General features: G+C 52.7%; 2 protein-coding genes across 3 annotated transcripts in view; both read left to right on the forward strand.

The window, feature by feature from the left end:
- The first annotated feature begins 379 nt into the window (after positions 1-379).
- LOC136297577 (protocadherin alpha-2-like) overlaps positions 380-17,862 on the forward strand; it is a 139,349-nt gene continuing 121,866 nt past the window's right edge. Inside the window, exon 1 of one of the 2 annotated variants that reach the window (XM_066197572.1) lies at positions 380-7,785. In XM_066197572.1, the coding sequence (XP_066053669.1) occupies positions 5,287-7,785 (2,499 nt within the window). In that variant the 5' untranslated portion in view covers positions 380-5,286. The remainder of the gene's footprint in view (positions 7,786-17,862) is intronic. The other variant, XM_066197569.1, reaches the window with a different exon arrangement.
- LOC136297587 (protocadherin alpha-6-like) lies at positions 10,341-14,895 on the forward strand. Its single transcript, XM_066197583.1, has one exon. The coding sequence runs from the start codon at positions 12,331-12,333 to the stop codon at positions 14,878-14,880; it is 2,550 nt and encodes an 849-aa protein (XP_066053680.1). The 5' UTR covers positions 10,341-12,330; the 3' UTR covers positions 14,881-14,895.

The following is a 17,862-nucleotide window of genomic DNA, read 5'->3' on the forward strand; positions in this document are numbered from 1 at the left end:
AGGAGAAGAGCCTCATGCTATCATGGTCAGCAAATCTCGTTTATTTCAGGTAGCATACACACATTTATATCTTCTATAATCAGCTCATACATATTGCAAAAGTTAAGCTCAGGATTGGTGCTCAGACTAAAAGTCAGCTACGCCTCTTTCTACATTTCTTTGTGGTTACATAGTTTGAGTAAGTTTTAGTTTAGCCAGGCTTCTCCCTCTTATCTTTCAGCTACAATGTCTTGTTATCGTATAGCAGCTGTGCTCAAGGACATGCGAAGCTTACTGCCTTGCTGGTTTTCATGAGAGTTCCTGTGTGCTCAGCAAAACTCTCTCATGTCTGCGTGACCTTTTGCAGCTAGCCAGTTATCAATCACACTCTCCACAGTCCAGAATGTCGGTGTGGCATCACCGTCGAGCAGTTACTGTAGGCAGCTGAGGTTTGGTGCTCTGAATGTGAGTTGTTCTGCTCTAGAATTAAATTACTGTTCTGTTCGACAAGCAGTGCGCGGAGGTGTGAGATTTGCAGACAAGGGGGTTCTGATGCTGATGTGCAGCATTTCCACCCGAGCTGGGTGAAGGAGTTCTAGACAGTCGGGCTGTGGGTGTGACAGACTCGCAGGCTTTGTGTACCGCCTCATTGCCTTTGCTGACTGTTGACTGTGCTGGTATTCATTTGTCTTTTCATTGAAAACTGCCCCTCTCCTCTTTAATATAGTCAAATGTGAAGGTATGATGCAAGGCGGAAAAGGGGATATTCAAGGACAAATGTTCTCTCTTATCGTTCTACTCTGAGAGTCATTCAGCAAATAGGGGAGTTGTGGCAATAATTTCCTATGATCTTTTTGCAGGTATCATGTTTTTCTGATTAGTAGCAGAAAATTCTCAGGGAGAAGAGTGTATATAGTATAAGGAATTCAGGGAGAAGACCGAAAGTATGTGTTTCAAGAGAGAAATTTATTTGTTGTTTTCCTGCTGCCCATGTTTCTGAGGATTTGCTTTTCTGACCGGAGACATAGTGTGAAGTACACTGTCCTTCTTTAATGTTCTCTCAAAATTTGCATCAATTGTCACAATAATGATTAAGACTCCAAGAGTGCTTTAAAAGTGGCAATCTTCCCTTCGGTCGTGAGCAAACAAACAGACAAATAGCCCCCAACATCAAAGAATCACCTATAACCACCAATTCTTAAATTACATTCTCTTACACAGGCAGTATCATGTGTTAGTGTCCTCCCCGCAGTATTGGTTCTTTTCTTGGAGCACAAAATTAATGCTACTGCTGTTTAGAGGTTCCGGCATCACCTTTGAAAACATTATTCCTAGAGAGGAGCATTATAAAGCATGAGGTGTCAGCTTTAGAACATCTGTCATACGCTGTGTTGATGACACCATCCGTGGAATTTTATGGTGCATCATTGCTGGGAAGGATAAGCAATGGTCATGTTGAACCTTGTGGTAGGAAAGGAAACTGTGATCTGTTGCACAGAGTAGGGCCTGTCACTGTTCTGATGGTAAGGGTGACCATGAGCAGCAGAAGGACTTGTGTGGGGAAACTGAAAATCCTCGGGGAGACCATGGATCGTGTCATAAGAAAATATCATGAGGTTATATATTTGTCTTTAGAACAGGTCTCAGAGTAGGGGAGTGAAGGATTTGTAGAGGAAAGGGTGAGACAGGATGGGAACAGAGTGTTCTTGCTGAGGATACTGTCCAAGATCGTAAGGGTCAGGAGTGGGAAGCCTTCCTGATAATGAGATGAGAGTGTGATACTGAAATGTCCACAATGTCCTTTGCAGTTAGGAGTTTCTCCACGAGAGACTGTCTCTTCTGCTGCCGCCTGCCTGATGTAGGCCATGTGTTGGTAAGAACCAGTGAGATGGAGAGTGCTGAATGTTGTCTGATGGAGCAACTTGTTGAGGTTCAAGGTGTTGTGGGAGGGGAACGCCTAAACTTGCTGTCCTTGTGTAGCAGTGGGATTCCATAGTAGTCCGCAAAGCTGTAGATTTTTCCGTGATGGTTCCTTGCTCCTCCTCAGGTGGGATTTACCAGGATTTATAGTCTTTATGTGGTCAGCTTCCTTTACTGGAAGTAAATCTTGATGTGCTGTAATCTTTATGTGCTCAACTCCCTTTACTTTTGCACTATAAAAGTGGCCTCAGTAGAGATGGTGTGTCGTGATGTCACATGTGGATGATTCTGATATTTGCAAGGACACCCTAAAGCCTGCATGATTAACCCAGTTCATGTGGAACAAGTTGTCCCACATGGTTGACACTGTGGATGCTCCTGTGCTTTGGCACTTGCTGTGTTCTCTTGAGGAAATAAATGTGTGTGGACTGGGATCAGAGCTGTCACAGATGTAATCACGGAAATTTTACAAAGTATTAGGTCCAGTTCTTTGGAATTTCCATTTGAGTTTGCTGAAAAGGAGCAACGCCTTCATGGTGAAGATCATGTAGCTGGGAAGAGCTTTGCAGATGCTGTATGGCTTTTAGACATTCCTTATGCCTTTTGTGGTGATCATGGAGGAAGATGAGGAAGTACAAGGGCTTGGATCATACAGAGAGTGAGACTTCCAGACAGAGGATGGTGCTGAGGCTGAGCAATGTTGGATATTTTGGCAGTGATCCTGTCTGTGGGACTAAATGAGGCCTGGGCCTATGTGATGGGGAGGGTGAATTGGAGTGGGGAGGAGTGTTGTCTCAGGAAAGTGGAACTCCTGAGTAGAATGTGGTCTGTGTCACTGTGGAGGAACTGGAGAATGTGTGGTTAGCTGTGCAGATCTCATTTCCCATTTCTGAGAGTCATAGAGGATGCCAACAGAAAGCCTTGAGTAAACGCCCACTACGTAGTGCTGCTCTTGTGGGATCCTCTCAGGATCTCCAGCAGGTCTCAGTATTCTTGTTTTCTGTTGTTCCCTGTGATATTACAGCTTCTGAAGTGCCTTGCCATGCATGCCTTTAATCCCTTGTCATTCCTGTGGAAGTTTCTTGGTCAACCAGAAACTTTCTGAAGTTTTTGAAATTTGACTTTTTGAGCTTTGTATCATTCTGCCAGCCTTTCTTGGGACACTGCATCAGTCATGTCCGTGGTCTTGGTCTCCTAGCTGGCATTAAGGGACACTGTCCGTTCAAACAAATACTCCTGGTCCTGGAGTTCCTTTTTCTGAAGAAGTAACCAGTGATGCTGTAGGTGAGTTACTGCTACCAGAAGCGGCTGTGTGTGAGACAGGTGAACTTTGGTTCCTGTTCAGCTGTGGTATCTTCATGTTGCATTGGTTGAGTATGGCCTGAATTAAAATTCCTGTAGGTTTGGAGCACCATTGTGTGCTCTCATTCGATTCTGCTGTTTCCTGGCACAGGGTGAGAAGGGGGCAGCAAAGACAGATGGAGAGGTGACCTTAATGCTTTTCTCGGAGTAGATGTGTTGGGCATGCAGAGGATGCTTTCAGTGACAATGGTGTGGTGAATTTTTTAATAGCTCTGAAATATGGGTCTGGCCGAATTGTTCTTCCTTGAGGTAAATGAGGAATATGATGTCATCATGCTTTTTTTGCAGCCTTCTTGGAGGATTATCATGCTGGGATCTGATGGGTTTGCTTTTGCAAAGCAGAGACTGCCCAGTGTCACATAGACACTGGAAGCTTTTTTGTATTAGATGTCTCAATGGGTGAAATCTTCTCTGATGTAATAAAGCTGTTCTTTAGGATATGTTTGCTTTGTCGATTCATTTCTCGGGTCGTTGAAATGACTGAAGGCGCCAAATGTGGCTTTGATCCTGAAGGGAGAGGAAGCTGCAGGTGCGTGGTAGTAGAGGAAAGCAAGAAAGCAAATCCCTGTCATGAGGAATGAGAGGTGGGAGTGCCCTTTTGCCAAAGGGTCTGTCCTGGCTTCATGACGTGGTGGTGTAACAATTTTTAAAACATTACCATAAGTGGAAATAATAGTAGAAGATACAAGGATGACAGCAACAGACAAGGAGAGGAAAAGACCGTACAGCGAGAAGAGAAAGAAAAAAGAAATAAGGAAGAAAAAAAAAAAAAAGAAAAAAGAGAGAAGAACAGAGAAGAAAAAGGAAAAAGGACAAAGAGAGAGTGGAATGAAAGACATAATGGAAGGAATCGTTTCAAGGAAGAGGAATGAGAACTTTTTCGAAAAGACATGCTCATTGAGAATATTATATAAAATTTTGAAAGGAATATTAGTGAAGCAAATAGAAGCACATAAGAGATAAGGAAAGAAAATTAGAAGGAGGAGGTAAAAAAATATGAATATTAATAGCATGAAAAAGACATAGGAAAGGGAATTAGGAAAGAGAAGGGAAAGAGAGAAAAAAGAAGAGTAAGAATAGCAGAAGAAAATGAAGGAGAAAAGCATATATAAATGAAGGAGACTATACAAGTAAAAAGTAGGACAGAAAGGGAGCAGAGAAGTAACGAAGAGAATGGAAGAAAAAAGCAGAAAGAAAAAGGACCTGATCAGCAGGCACCGACCTTATGTTTAGACTCGGAGCAGAGCTGGTCCCTGGCAGCCTTTCCCGCGATTGGAGCAGCTCGCTCGGGCGCTGCTATACCATAACTCTCGCTGAGATACCATAATTAGCACTAATATACCTTATCTCGCGCTGATATAGCGTAATTGGCGCTGAGAGCTCCGATTTTGATGGTCTTCACCGCGGCGCAGGAGGCAACGGGCGAATTGCCGGTGGGAGTGAACAAGTGCAAAGATTGGAAAGGAAGGGGAAATGGCTGAAACATTAGGACAGGGCAATAAATCAAAGGAGAGCGAACAGGATACTCAAGAACGGAAAAGGATAGGAAGACTACAAAGAAAAGAGAAGGAAAGAGAAGGGAAAAGCAAACGGATAAAAAACCAGAGGAAACAAAAGAAAGAAAGGAGAAGAGGAGGGAGAGAAATGAACCTATGCAAGCAAATAGCAAGCAATAAAGGAACAGAGATAAGGAAAAGAAGGAGAACGGGAGCAACAGACAGCAGAGGGCATGGCGATGAGGCAGCGGAGGCAGAGGCGCTGTGTGGGAGCGTGTGAGGCGGCGGAGCAGCGCACGGTGTCGCTGCAGGCTCGGGAACGGCGTGTGGGCGGCTCCGCCCCGGTGCGGCGGAGAGCCCGGCTGTGAGCGCGGGGGGGCGGCGCGGGCCGGGCAGCAGAGCCGCTGCGTGCGGGCGGCGGCGGGGAGCCGTGCGGGACCGGGCCGGGGCCGGCACACAGAGCGGCCACAGCGGCGATCCGGCGGCGATCCAGCGGCGGCGATCCGGCGGCGGCGATCCAGCGGCGGCGATGGGGGAGCGTTGGTGTGCGGCGGTGCGGGTGCTGGTGCTGCAGGCGGCCTGGGCGCTGGCGGGCGGGCAGGTGCGGTACTCGGTGCCGGAGGAAGCCAAGGCCGGCACGGTGGTGGGCCGTCTGGCGCAGGACCTGGGGCTGGAGGCGGGCGAGGCGGAGGCGCGGCGGCTGCGGCTGGTGGCGCAGGGCCGGCGGGCGAGCGTGGAGGTGAGCGGGGCGAGCGGCGCGCTGGTGGTGAGCTCGCGGCTGGACCGGGAGGAGCTGTGCGCCAAGAGCGCGCCGTGCGCGCTGCGCCTGGAGGTGCTGGTGGAGCGGCCGCTGCGCGTCTTCCATGTGGAGCTGGAGGTCACCGACATCAACGACAATGCCCCCATCTTCCCCGCCGCCCGAAAAAACCTCAGCATCGCGGAATTCACCACTTTGCCGGGGTCTCGTTTCCCGCTGGAGGGCGCGTCGGATGCGGATATCGGAGCGAACGCGGAGCTCTCGTACACACTCAGCCCCAGCGAACATTTTAGAATAGAGGAAGAAAAGAGTAACTCTCGCAGTAAGTCCCTGTTTCTGGTACTCACGAAATCTCTGGACCGCGAGACGATTCCCGTTCACCGGTTGGTGCTGACGGCGAGTGACGGGGGCCGGCCGTCCCTGACAGGGACAATGGAGCTGGTGATCTCCGTGCTGGACGTAAATGACAATGCGCCTCAGTTCAACCAGTCAGTGTATAACGTAGTTTTGCCAGAAAACGCATTGGAGGGGACGCTCGTGGCGCGAGTAAATGCCACAGATCTGGATTTGGGAATATATGGAGACGTGGTTTACGAAATTGATACCGTTGTTCCGCCCTCTGCCTCAGATGTTTTCAGCATTCATGCGAACACTGGGGAGATCAGACTGAAGGGTACCCTGGACTTTGAGGCAATTACTTTGTATGACCTACATGTGAAGGCTAAAGACAAGGGGACGCCCTCGCTGTCGGGTCACTGCAAGGTGGTGCTGGAGGTGGTGGACGTGAACGACAACGCGCCGGAGGTGCGGGTGACGTCGCTGTCGGTGCCGGTGTCGGAGGACGCGTCGGTGGGGACGGTGGTGGCCCTGCTGAGCGTGTCGGACCGGGACTCGGGGGCGAACGGGCGCGTGCGGTGCTGGGTGTGGCCGGCGTCGCCGTTCGGTCTGGAGGCGACGTTCGCGGGCTCGTACTCGCTGGTGCTGCGCGAGGCGCTGGACCGGGAGCGGGTGTCGGAGTACGAGGTGGAGGTGCGAGCGGAGGACGGCGGGGCGCCGGCGCTGCGCGCCAGCCGCGGGCTGCGGGTGCCGGTGTCGGACGTGAACGACAACGCGCCGGCGTTCTCGCAGGCCGTGTACACGGTGCTGGCGCGGGAGAACAACGCGGCGGGCGCGGAGCTGGCGCGGCTGTGGGCGCGGGACCCGGACGAGGCGGGCAACGGGCGCGTCAGCTACTCGGTGTGGGAGGGCGGCGCGGCGGCCGTGTCGTCGTCGTCGTCGGGGGCGGGGGCGGGGGCCGGCGGGTGGCGGCCGGCGTCGAGCTACGTGTCGGTGGACGCGGAGAGCGGGCGTGTGTGGGCGCTGCAGCCCCTGGACTACGAGGAGCTGCAGGTGCTGCAGTTCGAGGTGCGCGCGGTGGACGCGGGGGAGCCGCCGCTGTGCGGCAACGCCACGGTGCAGCTCTTCGTGCTGGACGAGAACGACAACGCGCCGGCGCTGCTGCCGGCCGCGGGCTCGGCGCCGGAGGCGGGCGGCGCGGCGGGCGAGGCGGCGGCGGCGGCGGCGGCGGGTTTGGGCTCGGTGTCGGACACGCTGTGGGCGTGGGCGGCGTGGGGGGCGCCGGCGGGGCAGGTGGTGGCCAAGATCCGCGCCGTGGACGCCGACTCGGGCTACAACGCGTGGCTGCGCTACGAGCTGTGGGAGCCGCGGGCCAAGGGCCCCTTCCGCGTCGGGCTGTACAGCGGCGAGGTGAGCACGGCGCGGGCGCTGGACGAGGCGGACGGGCCTCGCCACAGGCTGCTGATCGTCGTGCGCGACCACGGCGAGCCGGCGCGCTCGGCCACGGCCACGCTCAGCGTGTCGCTGGTGGAGGCGGCCGAGGCGGCGCTGGCCGCGGGATCGTCGTCGTCGTCGTCGTCGCGGGCGGCGCTGGGCGCGGAGATGGGGCCCGGCGCGGCCAGCGCGGCCACCAACGTGTGGCTGGTGGTGGCCATCTGCGCCGTGTCCAGCCTGTTCCTGCTGGCCGTGGTGCTGTACGGGGCGTCGCGCTGGGCGCCGCGGGCGGCCGTGCTCTCGGGGCCCGGGCCCACGACGCTGGTGTGCGCCAGCGAAGTGGGCAGCTGGTCGTACTCGCAGCGCCACAGCCGCAGCCTGTGCGTGGCGGACGGCGCGGCCAAGAGCGACCTCATGGTTTTCAGCCCCAACTTCCCTCCGCCGCCGCCCGGCCCCGCGCCCAAGGACACGCAGCCGGAGTCCTCTGCCCTCCTCGACACGGTCAGTGGTCCTTCCTTTGCTCATCTCTCCTTATTCTCTCCTCCTTCTGTCCCTTCTGCCGTGTGACCCGAGCAGTCACTGCTGAGATCCAGGCCAAATTGCTGCGGCCCGAGGGCGGCGGGTGCTTGACAGGTGCTTAAGAGTGTCAAAGGCTCCTTTGCATTTGTCGCAGTGTCCCCGGATGGCCTGCTAGAGAACTAGGTGTGATATTACAATCCGCAGTTATGGTTTGCCGGTGTGGATAATAATTGTTTTCCTCTTAAATGAAATCGCTTCCATAAAGTGTCATTTTTGCAGACAGCGCTCTTGCTTTTTTACTACGTGGTATTTCCACCCGGGTTTCGTATGGGACGGCAAAAGGTGGAGGCTCTGCTGGTAACAGACCCAAAGCAATGTGTACTGCCATTGCAGAGTGCTGAGCTTGGTGGTATCACATGTGGTGTCTTCTCTGTCCACATGCTCTGTCATTTTCCTCTACAAGAGTTGTGGGGACAGCTGACGATTTAGACTTCTGGTCTAATGTATTTTCATTCAGTAGAGAGTAATTTCTCCATTTTGGTTGGTCCAACAGAGTCACAGTGAAAACTGGGGTAATCTTCTGGAGTAGTGGGGGACTTGTCTGAGGTAACTGGAAATAATCTGTAAAATCCTGCTCGGTGACATAAGAAGGGGGGAATGGGAGATGTGAGATGATGTTGCCCTTTTCTTGAGAATAACTGTGACAGAGTGAGGAATGGAGCATGCCTAGGAAAAAGCAGGAGCCAGGATGGGCGCAGAGTGTTTCTGCCCAGGATCCTTTTCCAAGTTCCAAGTGTCTTGTGTTGGAGGCCTTCTGGATCTTGAGATAATATGTGGCATTGAAATGGCCACAGAGTCCTTTGGAGTTATGAATATCTCCCATCAGAGACAGTTGTTTGTGATGCCTCTGTCCTGACCCGTGGAATGTGTTGGAAAAGAGTGGGTAACGTGAGAAAGATGAACATTTTTGGTACTGTTTTGGGAGTGTTGTTGTGGGAGGATGGCACTACAAACTGCTTTCCATGTGTATTGTAGAGCATTTATTCCAGCTTCCACAGCTCTTGCCATGCGGGTCTGTGCTCGTCTTCAGAGGATTTTTAAGGGCAGTTGAGGGAGGGGGTGTAATCTTGTTGTTCTTTTCTTCCCCTTCTTGTGCTCCTGCATGGGGAGTCTGTGTCGAGATGGTGTGTCCTGTTATCACACACGGCTCATTCCCGTGTCTGGATGTACACACCAAACCTCCACAGCTCCAGAGCAGCCGAGTTCTGGTTTTCTACTGTACAAATTCTTCCACCCAGTTAACATTTTGACTGGATTTGTGGTTCCGGGTCGGTGTCATTTTCTTGAAGATTTGTGGGGACTGGGGTCAGTATTGTTCATGACTCTAATTGCAAAACCTTTAAGAACTCGGTTTGTATTTGAAATTGCTGAAAAGACACAAAGCATCCTTGCATGTGGGAAAAGTCAAAGAGTCACAGAATGGATTTGCAGAACTCTATATAACCTTTGTTCCAGACATGGGGAAAGGGGAGGATTCGAATACATCTTTGGGGAGGAAATGGAGAATGTGTGTTTAGCTGTGGAGATCTCAGTTCTCTGGGTGCAAAATTACAGGATTATAATAGAATACTTCAGGAATGGTTCCACCACACAGTGCTGCTTTCCTGGGATCCTCTCAGGACACCCAGAACTTGTGCATATTTTAGGGCACTGTTGTTCGTTCTGGTATTGCTCTCAGTGAAGACATCTGCCCTGTGTGCCTTTAATTACTTGGGTTTGGTGTGGAATATTGTTGGTCAAAGAGAACTTTTTTGAAATTTGGATCATGCTGCCGACCCTTCTCTGAATCTTTCCCTCATTACCTCTCTGCTTTTAGTCCTGCTAGATGGGTCTTGGTATTCAAGATGTTGCCAAAGCTTGAATTTCAATACAGCATAATTTGACTTTTTTTTCTCTCTCTGTTTTCTCTATCAAACTGCACATGCTTTTGTTTTGCTAGGTTTGTTTCTTGTTGTGTTTATTTCCTGTCTCTCAACGGCAACGTGGCAGATATTTGGGGCATTCCCCATCCGTTTGGGGGATGTCTATTCCTTTCTTCAGAGTTTCACTTTGAGAGAATTTCTGCAGCTTACTGGTCTTGCTTCCTTTTTCCCCTGTGATAGAAGTGGGTAATGGGCACTGCATGCTGTCCAGAATTTGTGGAACATAAGTGACATTTTTCTATCCAGCTTTCCCAGAAACACTGGTAGTTTTAAGGGTAAACATCCTTTAAAGCTAACCTCCCTTTCCAGAAAATACTTCTTTTCTGAAGAGGGAACCATTTCGGAAGAAGTTGGTCGTACACTGAATGTGGATATTCTTGAGACCAGTGTACTTTAATTCCTGTTGAGTTGTGGCATCTTTTTGTTGAATCAGCAGAACGTTCATTATACTGGACCACCCAAGCAGCTGTTACCTGCTCTCATTCCTTTTCTGATGCTTCCTGGCACAGCCTGAGTGGGTGAGAGGAAGCGGGGATGGAGGAGGAACCAAAATTCATTTCACTAAATAGATGTGTATGAGGTCAAGGGAGTGTTCTTAGTGACCTTGTTGTGATGTTACCTTCATTGTTTCGTTTGACTGTGTGACAAGTGGATCATTCTAAGGTGAGGGAGAGATTTTACGTGGGGCCTTGTAGATTCCGAGGTTCTTGGTGTGTTGTCTAGGCAGCAAGTGCCTGCCAGAAAGGAAGAGAAGAGCTTTGAACATGCAAGTGGAAAGTGAGTCATGCAGGACTGAGGGAGATGACGAGTCCTCAGGAGCTGTGGTTGCCCAGTGCTTTGTTAAGTCTTTAAGTAGGGTTGTCATGCTGGGCTGTGATAGGTTTGAGTTCCTGAATGAGAAAATTCCGTGATCAGTTCGAACTCTTTCAGGCGTCTGTACACAGATGTCCCAAAAATTGTGGCTTCAGCTTCTGTGTCTGAGAGTGGTGGAACCTCCTTTGATGTAGCAGAGCTGTTCTTTGCCACCTGACTGCCTTGCTGTGTTATTGCTTGGCCTTGAGAACACTGGAGGCTGAATGAAGACGTGTGTCCTTTTTGCTGGAGGGAGGGGAAGTTACAGGTGCACGGACAGCAAGTAGGTCGCTCCATCTGCACATGGATAGGAGGTGTAAGGCAGAGAAACGAGACTCTGGCCCCAAGGGCATGTCGTGGTTCGTGGCAGAGGGGCCGTAGGTGGTTTAAAAATATTTTGTTGAAGGAAAGATTGTCCAGAAGACGTAAGTAAGGAAGTAGAAGAGAAGGGGAGGCAACGACAAGAAAGGAGGAGAGGAAGGGAGAAGAGAAAGGAAGAAGAATGTAGAAACAAGAATTAAAAAAAAAAAAAAAAAAAAACCAAGGCAAAGAAAGAGCTACATGAAGGAGTCAGATAAAAAGAAGAAAATAGAGAGATATTCCCAAACAACGTTGGAAAGTTTTGGTATGTATTTTAGTTAAGGAAAAACAAAAAATATCAGAAGGGACAAGATGGAAACAAATGAGGAGGGGCGGGAAAGACCTTGGACAGGGATGAGGAGGAATGAAAAGCATAGAGAAGGAACAAGAAAGAGAAGGGAAAGAGGGTAAATGGAAGTGAAAAATAGAATTAGCAAAACGAAATTATTATTATTATTATTAGTAATAATAATAATAGTAGTAGAAGTAGTAAAGAAAATAATGAACCCATACAAAAAACAGAAACAAACAACCAAAAAACCCACAAAAAAACCCCAAACCAAAAAACAAACCAAACAAACCGGAATGAAAGTAAGAAATGAAGGACAGAATGCAAACATAAAGCAGACGATAAAAGAGCTGACCAGCACGCACCAACCTTATCTGTACACATTGAGCGGAGCTGGTTCCTAACAGCCTTGGTTAGAGCAGTACAGCTCTCCAACAATGATACTCTGTAATTAGCGCTGATGGTTCCGCATTTTATGATCTCCGCGGTGGCAGAGAAAAATGACGACCTCCGGTGCCGCTAAGGAATACAGGGGAGTGGAAGATGGGAAAGGAGTAGAAAGTAGCATAACAAAAACGAAAATGAAGACAGTCAAGGAAAAAATAAAGAAGGCTACAAAGAAAAGAAGCAAACATGACCGAAATATCTCCGAATAGTAGGAAATGCAGGAAGCAAGAAAAATGAAAAGGCAGCGAAGAAAGAGGACGTAGAAAATATCAGGAAAAAAAAAAAAAAGAGGATCACGACAACAGGACACGGCAGAAAACATACCAATCGCGGGGCAGCGGCGTGGGAGCTGTGGGAGCGTGTGAGGCGGCGGAGCAGCGCACGGTGTCGCTGCAGGCTCGGGAACGGCGTGTGGGCGGCTCCGCCCCGGTGCGGCGGAGAGCCCGGCTGTGAGCGCGGGGGGGCGGCGCGGGCCGGGCAGCAGAGCCGCTGCGTGCGGGCGGCGGCGGGGAGCCGTGCGGGACCGGGCCGGGGCCGGCACACAGAGCGGCCACAGCGGCGATCCGGCGGCGATCCGGCGGCGATCCAGCGGCGGCGATGGGGGAGCGTTGGTGTGCGGCGGTGCGGGTGCTGGTGCTGCAGGCGGCCTGGGCGCTGGCGGGCGGGCAGGTGCGGTACTCGGTGCCGGAGGAAGCCAAGGCCGGCACGGTGGTGGGCCGTCTGGCGCAGGACCTGGGGCTGGAGGCGGGCGAGGCGGAGGCGCGGCGGCTGCGGCTGGTGGCGCAGGGCCGGCGGGCGAGCGTGGAGGTGAGCGGGGCGAGCGGCGCGCTGGTGGTGAGCTCGCGGCTGGACCGGGAGGAGCTGTGCGCCAAGAGCGCGCCGTGCGCGCTGCGCCTGGAGGTGCTGGTGGAGCGGCCGCTGCGCGTCTTCCATGTGGAGCTGGAGGTCACCGACATCAACGACAATGCCCCCATCTTCCCCGCCGCCCGCAGAAACCTCAGCATCGCGGAGTCATCGGTGCCGGGGTCTCGTTTCCCGCTGGAGGGCGCGTCGGATGCGGATATCGGATCGAACGCGCAGCTCTCCTACACACTGAGCTCCAGCGAGCATTTCTCTCTGGATTTACAAAAGTCGAATGAGCGAAATCTTGTACCCGAACTCGTTTTAACGAAATCTCTGGACCGCGAGACGATTCCTGTGCACCGGTTGGTGCTGTCGGCGAGTGACGGGGGCCGGCCGTCTCTGACAGGGGAAATGGAGCTGGTGATCTCGGTGCTGGACGCGAATGACAACGCGCCCAAATTCAACCAGTCGGTGTATAAAGTGCAGCTGCCGGAGAGTACTTCCGTGGGGACGCTCGTGGGGCGTGTAAATGCCACGGATCCGGATTTGGGAAGTAATAGCGAGGTGACCTTTACTGCAACCAGTTTCGTTCCTCCAAGTGGAAGAGATGTGATTTCTGTCAATCCGAAGACTGGGGAGGTTCACCTCACAGCAGCCCTGGACTTCGAAGAAGTCAGTGTATATGATTTCCGTATTGAGGCGAGAGACCATGGGACACCTCCACTTTCCAGTCATTGCAGCATGGAACTGGAGGTAGTGGACGTGAACGACAACGCGCCGGAGGTGCGGGTGACGTCGCTGTCGGTGCCGGTGTCGGAGGACGCGTCGGTGGGGACGGTGGTGGCCCTGCTGAGCGTGTCGGACCGGGACTCGGGGGCGAACGGGCGCGTGCGGTGCTGGGTGTGGCCGGCGTCGCCGTTCGGTCTGGAGGCGACGTTCGCGGGCTCGTACTCGCTGGTGCTGCGCGAGGCGCTGGACCGGGAGCGGGTGTCGGAGTACGAGGTGGAGGTGCGAGCGGAGGACGGCGGGGCGCCGGCGCTGCGCGCCAGCCGCGGGCTGCGGGTGCCGGTGTCGGACGTGAACGACAACGCGCCGGCGTTCTCGCAGGCCGTGTACACGGTGCTGGCGCGGGAGAACAACGCGGCGGGCGCGGAGCTGGCGCGGCTGTGGGCGCGGGACCCGGACGAGGCGGGCAACGGGCGCGTCAGCTACTCGGTGTGGGAGGGCGGCGCGGCGGCCGTGTCGTCGTCGTCGTCGTCGGGGGCGGGGGCCGGCGGGTGGCGGCCGGCGTCGAGCTACGTGTCGGTGGACGCGGAGAGCGGGCGTGTGTGGGCGCTGCAGTCCCTGGACTACGAGGAGCTGCAGGTGCTGCAGTTCGAGGTGCGCGCGGTGGACGCGGGGGAGCCGCCGCTGTGCGGCAACGCCACGGTGCAGCTCTTCGTGCTGGACGAGAACGACAACGCGCCGGCGCTGCTGCCGGCCGCGGGCTCGGCGCCGGAGGCGGGCGGCGCGGCGGGCGAGGCGGCGGCGGCGGCGGCGGCGGGTTTGGGCTCGGTGTCGGACACGCTGTGGGCGTGGGCGGCGTGGGGGGCGCCGGCGGGGCAGGTGGTGGCCAAGATCCGCGCCGTGGACGCCGACTCGGGTTACAACGCGTGGCTGCGCTACGAGCTGTGGGAGCCGCGGGCCAAGGGCCCCTTCCGCGTCGGGCTGTACAGCGGCGAGGTGAGCACGGCGCGGGCGCTGGACGAGGCGGACGGGCCTCGCCACAGGCTGCTGATCGTCGTGCGCGACCACGGCGAGCCGGCGCGCTCGGCCACGGCCACGCTCAGCGTGTCGCTGGTGGAGGCGGCCGAGGCGGCGCTGGCCGCGGGATCGTCGTCGTCGTCGTCGCGGGCGGCGCTGGGCGCGGAGATGGGGCCCGGCGCGGCCAGCGCGGCCACCAACGTGTGGCTGGTGGTGGCCATCTGCGCCGTGTCCAGCCTGTTCCTGCTGGCCGTGGTGCTGTACGGGGCGTCGCGCTGGGCGCCGCGGGCGGCCGTGCTCTCGGGGCCCGGGCCCACGACGCTGGTGTGCGCCAGCGAAGTGGGTAGCTGGTCGTACTCGCAGCGCCACAGCCGCAGCCTGTGCGTGGCGGACGGCGCGGCCAAGAGCGACCTCATGGTTTTCAGCCCCAACTTCCCTCCGCCGCCGCCGCCCGGCCCCGCGCCCAAGGACACGCAGCCGGAGCCCTCCGCCCTCCTCGACACGGTCAGTGGTCCTTCCTTCGTTCCCTTCTGTGGTCCTTCTCATCCGCCCTCGGAGTAGTTGCTGTTGGAAGCTGGGCTCAGTTCCCTCGGCTTAGGGACGTTGGGTGTTTAGCCGGTACTTAAGGACGCCCGCGGCACCTTTTCATCTGTCCCCGTGTCCTTGCCGGAGCCCCCGGCTCTTACTTCGGGGGGTCCAGAATGTCGGTGTGGCATCACCGTTGAGCAGTTACTGTAGGCAGCTGAGGTTTGGTGCTCTGATTGTGAGCTGTTCTGCTCTAGAATTAAATTACTGTCCTGTGCGACGAGCAGTGCACGGAGGTGTGAGATTTGTAGACAACAAGGGGGTTCTGATGCTGATGTGCAGCATTTCCAGGCGAGCTGGGTGAAGGAATTTAAGACAATCGGGCTGTGGCTGTGACAGACTCACAGTAGTTATGTATTCCCTCATTGCCTCTGCTGACTGTTGACTGTGCTGGTATTCATTTGCCTTTTCATTGAAAACTGCCCCTCCCTCTTTAATTATGGTAATGTGACGGTATGATGCAAGGTGAAAAGTGGATATTGAAGGACAAAAGTTCTCTCCTATCGTTCTACTCTGAGACTCATTTACAAAATATAGGTGAGTTGTGGCAAATATTTCCTTTGATCTTCCTATGATCTTTTTGCAAGTATCATGTTGTTCTGGTTAGGAGTATAATCTACTCAGGGAGAACGGTGTATAAAGTATAAAGAATTCAGGGAGAAGACCTAAGGCATGTGTTTCAAGAAGGAAATTTATTTGTTTTTCCTGCTGCCCGCAGTCATGAGGAGTTGTATTCCTGATCACAGACATAGTGTGAAGTACACTGTCCTTCTTTGATGTTCTCTCAAAATTTGCATCAATTGTCAGAATAATGATCAAGACTTTAGAGAGCTTTAAAAGTGGAAATCTTCCCTTCTGTCATGAACAAACAAATAGCCCCCAGCATGAAAGAATCACCTATCACCACCAAACCTTAAATACCATTCTCTTACATAAATAGTAGCCTGTGTTTGTGTCCTCACAATAGTTTTGGTTCTTCCCTCGGAGCACAACAACAATGCCATTTCTGTTTAGAAGTTGCAGCATCACCTTTGAACATAGTATTCCCATAGAGAAGCATTACAAAGCATGAAGTGTCAGCATCAGAACATCTGTCATACGCTGTGTTGATGACACCATCCGTGGAATTTTATGGTGTGTCATTGCTGGGAAGGATAAACAATGGTCATGTTGAACCTTGTGGTAGGAAAGGAAACTGTGATCTGTTGCACAGAGTAGGGCCTGTCACTGTTCTGATGGGAAGGGCGACCAAGAGCAGCAGAAAGACTTGTGTGGGGAAACTGAAAATCCTTGGGTAGACCATGGATCGTGTCATAAGAAAATATCATGAGGTTATATATTTGTCTTTAGAACAGGTCTCAGAGTAGGGGAGTGAAGGATTTGTAGAGGAAAGGGTGAGACAGGATGGGAACAGAGTGTTCTTGCTGAGGATGCTGTCCAAGGTCGTAAGGGTCAGGAGTGGCAGGCCTTTCTGATAATGAGATGAGAGTGTGATACTGAAATGTCCACAATGTCCTTTGCAGTTAGGAGTCTGTCCACCAGAGACTGTCTCTTCTGCTGCCGCCTGCCTGATGTAGGCCATGTGTTGGTAAGAACCAGTGAGATGGAGAGTGCTGAATGTTGTCTGATGGAGCAACTTGTTGAGGTTCAAGGTGTTGTGGGAGGGGAACGCCTAAACTTGCTGTCCTTGTGTAGCAGTGGGATTCCATAGTAGTCCGCAAAGCTGTAGATTTTTCCATGATGGTTCCTTGCGTCTCCTCAGGTGGGATTTACCAGGATCCATTACCTTAATGCGCTCAGCTTCTTTTACTGGAAGTAAATCTTGATGTGCTGTAATCTTTATGTGCTCAACTCCCTTTACTTTTGCACTACAAAAGTGGCCTCAGTAGAGATGGTGTGTCGTGATGTCACATGTGGATGATTCTGATATTTGCAAGGACACCCTAAAACCTTCATGATTAACCCAGTTCATGTGGAACAAGTTGTCCCACATGGTTGACACTGTGGGTGCTCCTGTGCTTTGGCACATGCTGTGTTCTCTTGAAGAAATAAATGTGTGTGGACTGGGATCAGAGCTGTCACAGATGTAATCACAGAATTTTTACAAAGTGTTAGGTCCAGTTCTTTGGAATTTCCATTTGAGTTTGCTGAAAAGGAGCAACGCCTTCATGGTGAAGATCATGTAGCTGGGAAGAGCTTTGCAGATGCTGTATGGCTTTTAGACATTCCTTATGCCTTTTGTGGTGATCATGGAGGAAGATGAGGAAGTACAAGGGCTTGGATCATACACAGAGTGAGACTTCCAGACAGAGGATGGTGCTGAGGCTGAGCGATGTTGGATATTTTTGCAATGATCCTGCGTGTGGCACTAAATGAGGCCTGGGCCTGTGTGATGGGGAGGGTGAATTTGAGTGGGGAGGAGTGTTGTCTCAGGAAAGTGGAGCCTCTGAGTAGAATGTGGTCTGTGTCATTGTGGAGGAACTGTAGAATGTGTGGTTAGCTGTGCAGATCTCATTTCCCATTTCTGAGAGTCATAGAGGATGCCAACAGAAAGCCTTGAGTAAACGCCCACTACGTAGTGCTGCTCTTGTGGGATCCTCTCAGGATCTCCAGCAGGTCTCAGTATTCTTGCTGTCGGTTGTTCCCTGTGATATTACAGCTTCTGAAGTGACTTGCCATGCATGCCTTTAATCCCTTGTCATTCCTGTGGAAGTTTCTTGGTCAACCAGAAACTTTCTGAAGTTTTTGAAATTTGACTTTTTGAGCTTTGTATCATTCTGCCAGTCTTTCTTGCGACACTGCATCAGTCATGTCCATGGTCTTGGTCTTCTAGCTGGCATTAAGGGACACTGTCCGTTCAAACAAATACTCCTGGTCCTGGAGTTCCTTTTTCTGAAGAAGTAACCAGTGATGCTGTAGGTGAGTTACTGCTACCAGAAGCGGCTGTGTGTGAGACAG

This window comes from Chamaea fasciata, unplaced genomic scaffold (assembly GCF_029207755.1).
Source record: "Chamaea fasciata isolate MVZ Bird 193981 ecotype frontalis unplaced genomic scaffold, bChaFas1.0.hap1 SCAF_15, whole genome shotgun sequence".
Lineage (NCBI taxonomy): Eukaryota > Metazoa > Chordata > Aves > Passeriformes > Sylviidae > Chamaea > Chamaea fasciata.

Bases quoted from the DNA above. Each gene is read 5' to 3' on its own strand.
- LOC136297587 (XM_066197583.1), top strand. From the start codon at position 12,331: ATGGGGGAGCGTTGGTGTGCGGCGGTGCGGGTGCTGGTGCTGCAGGCG.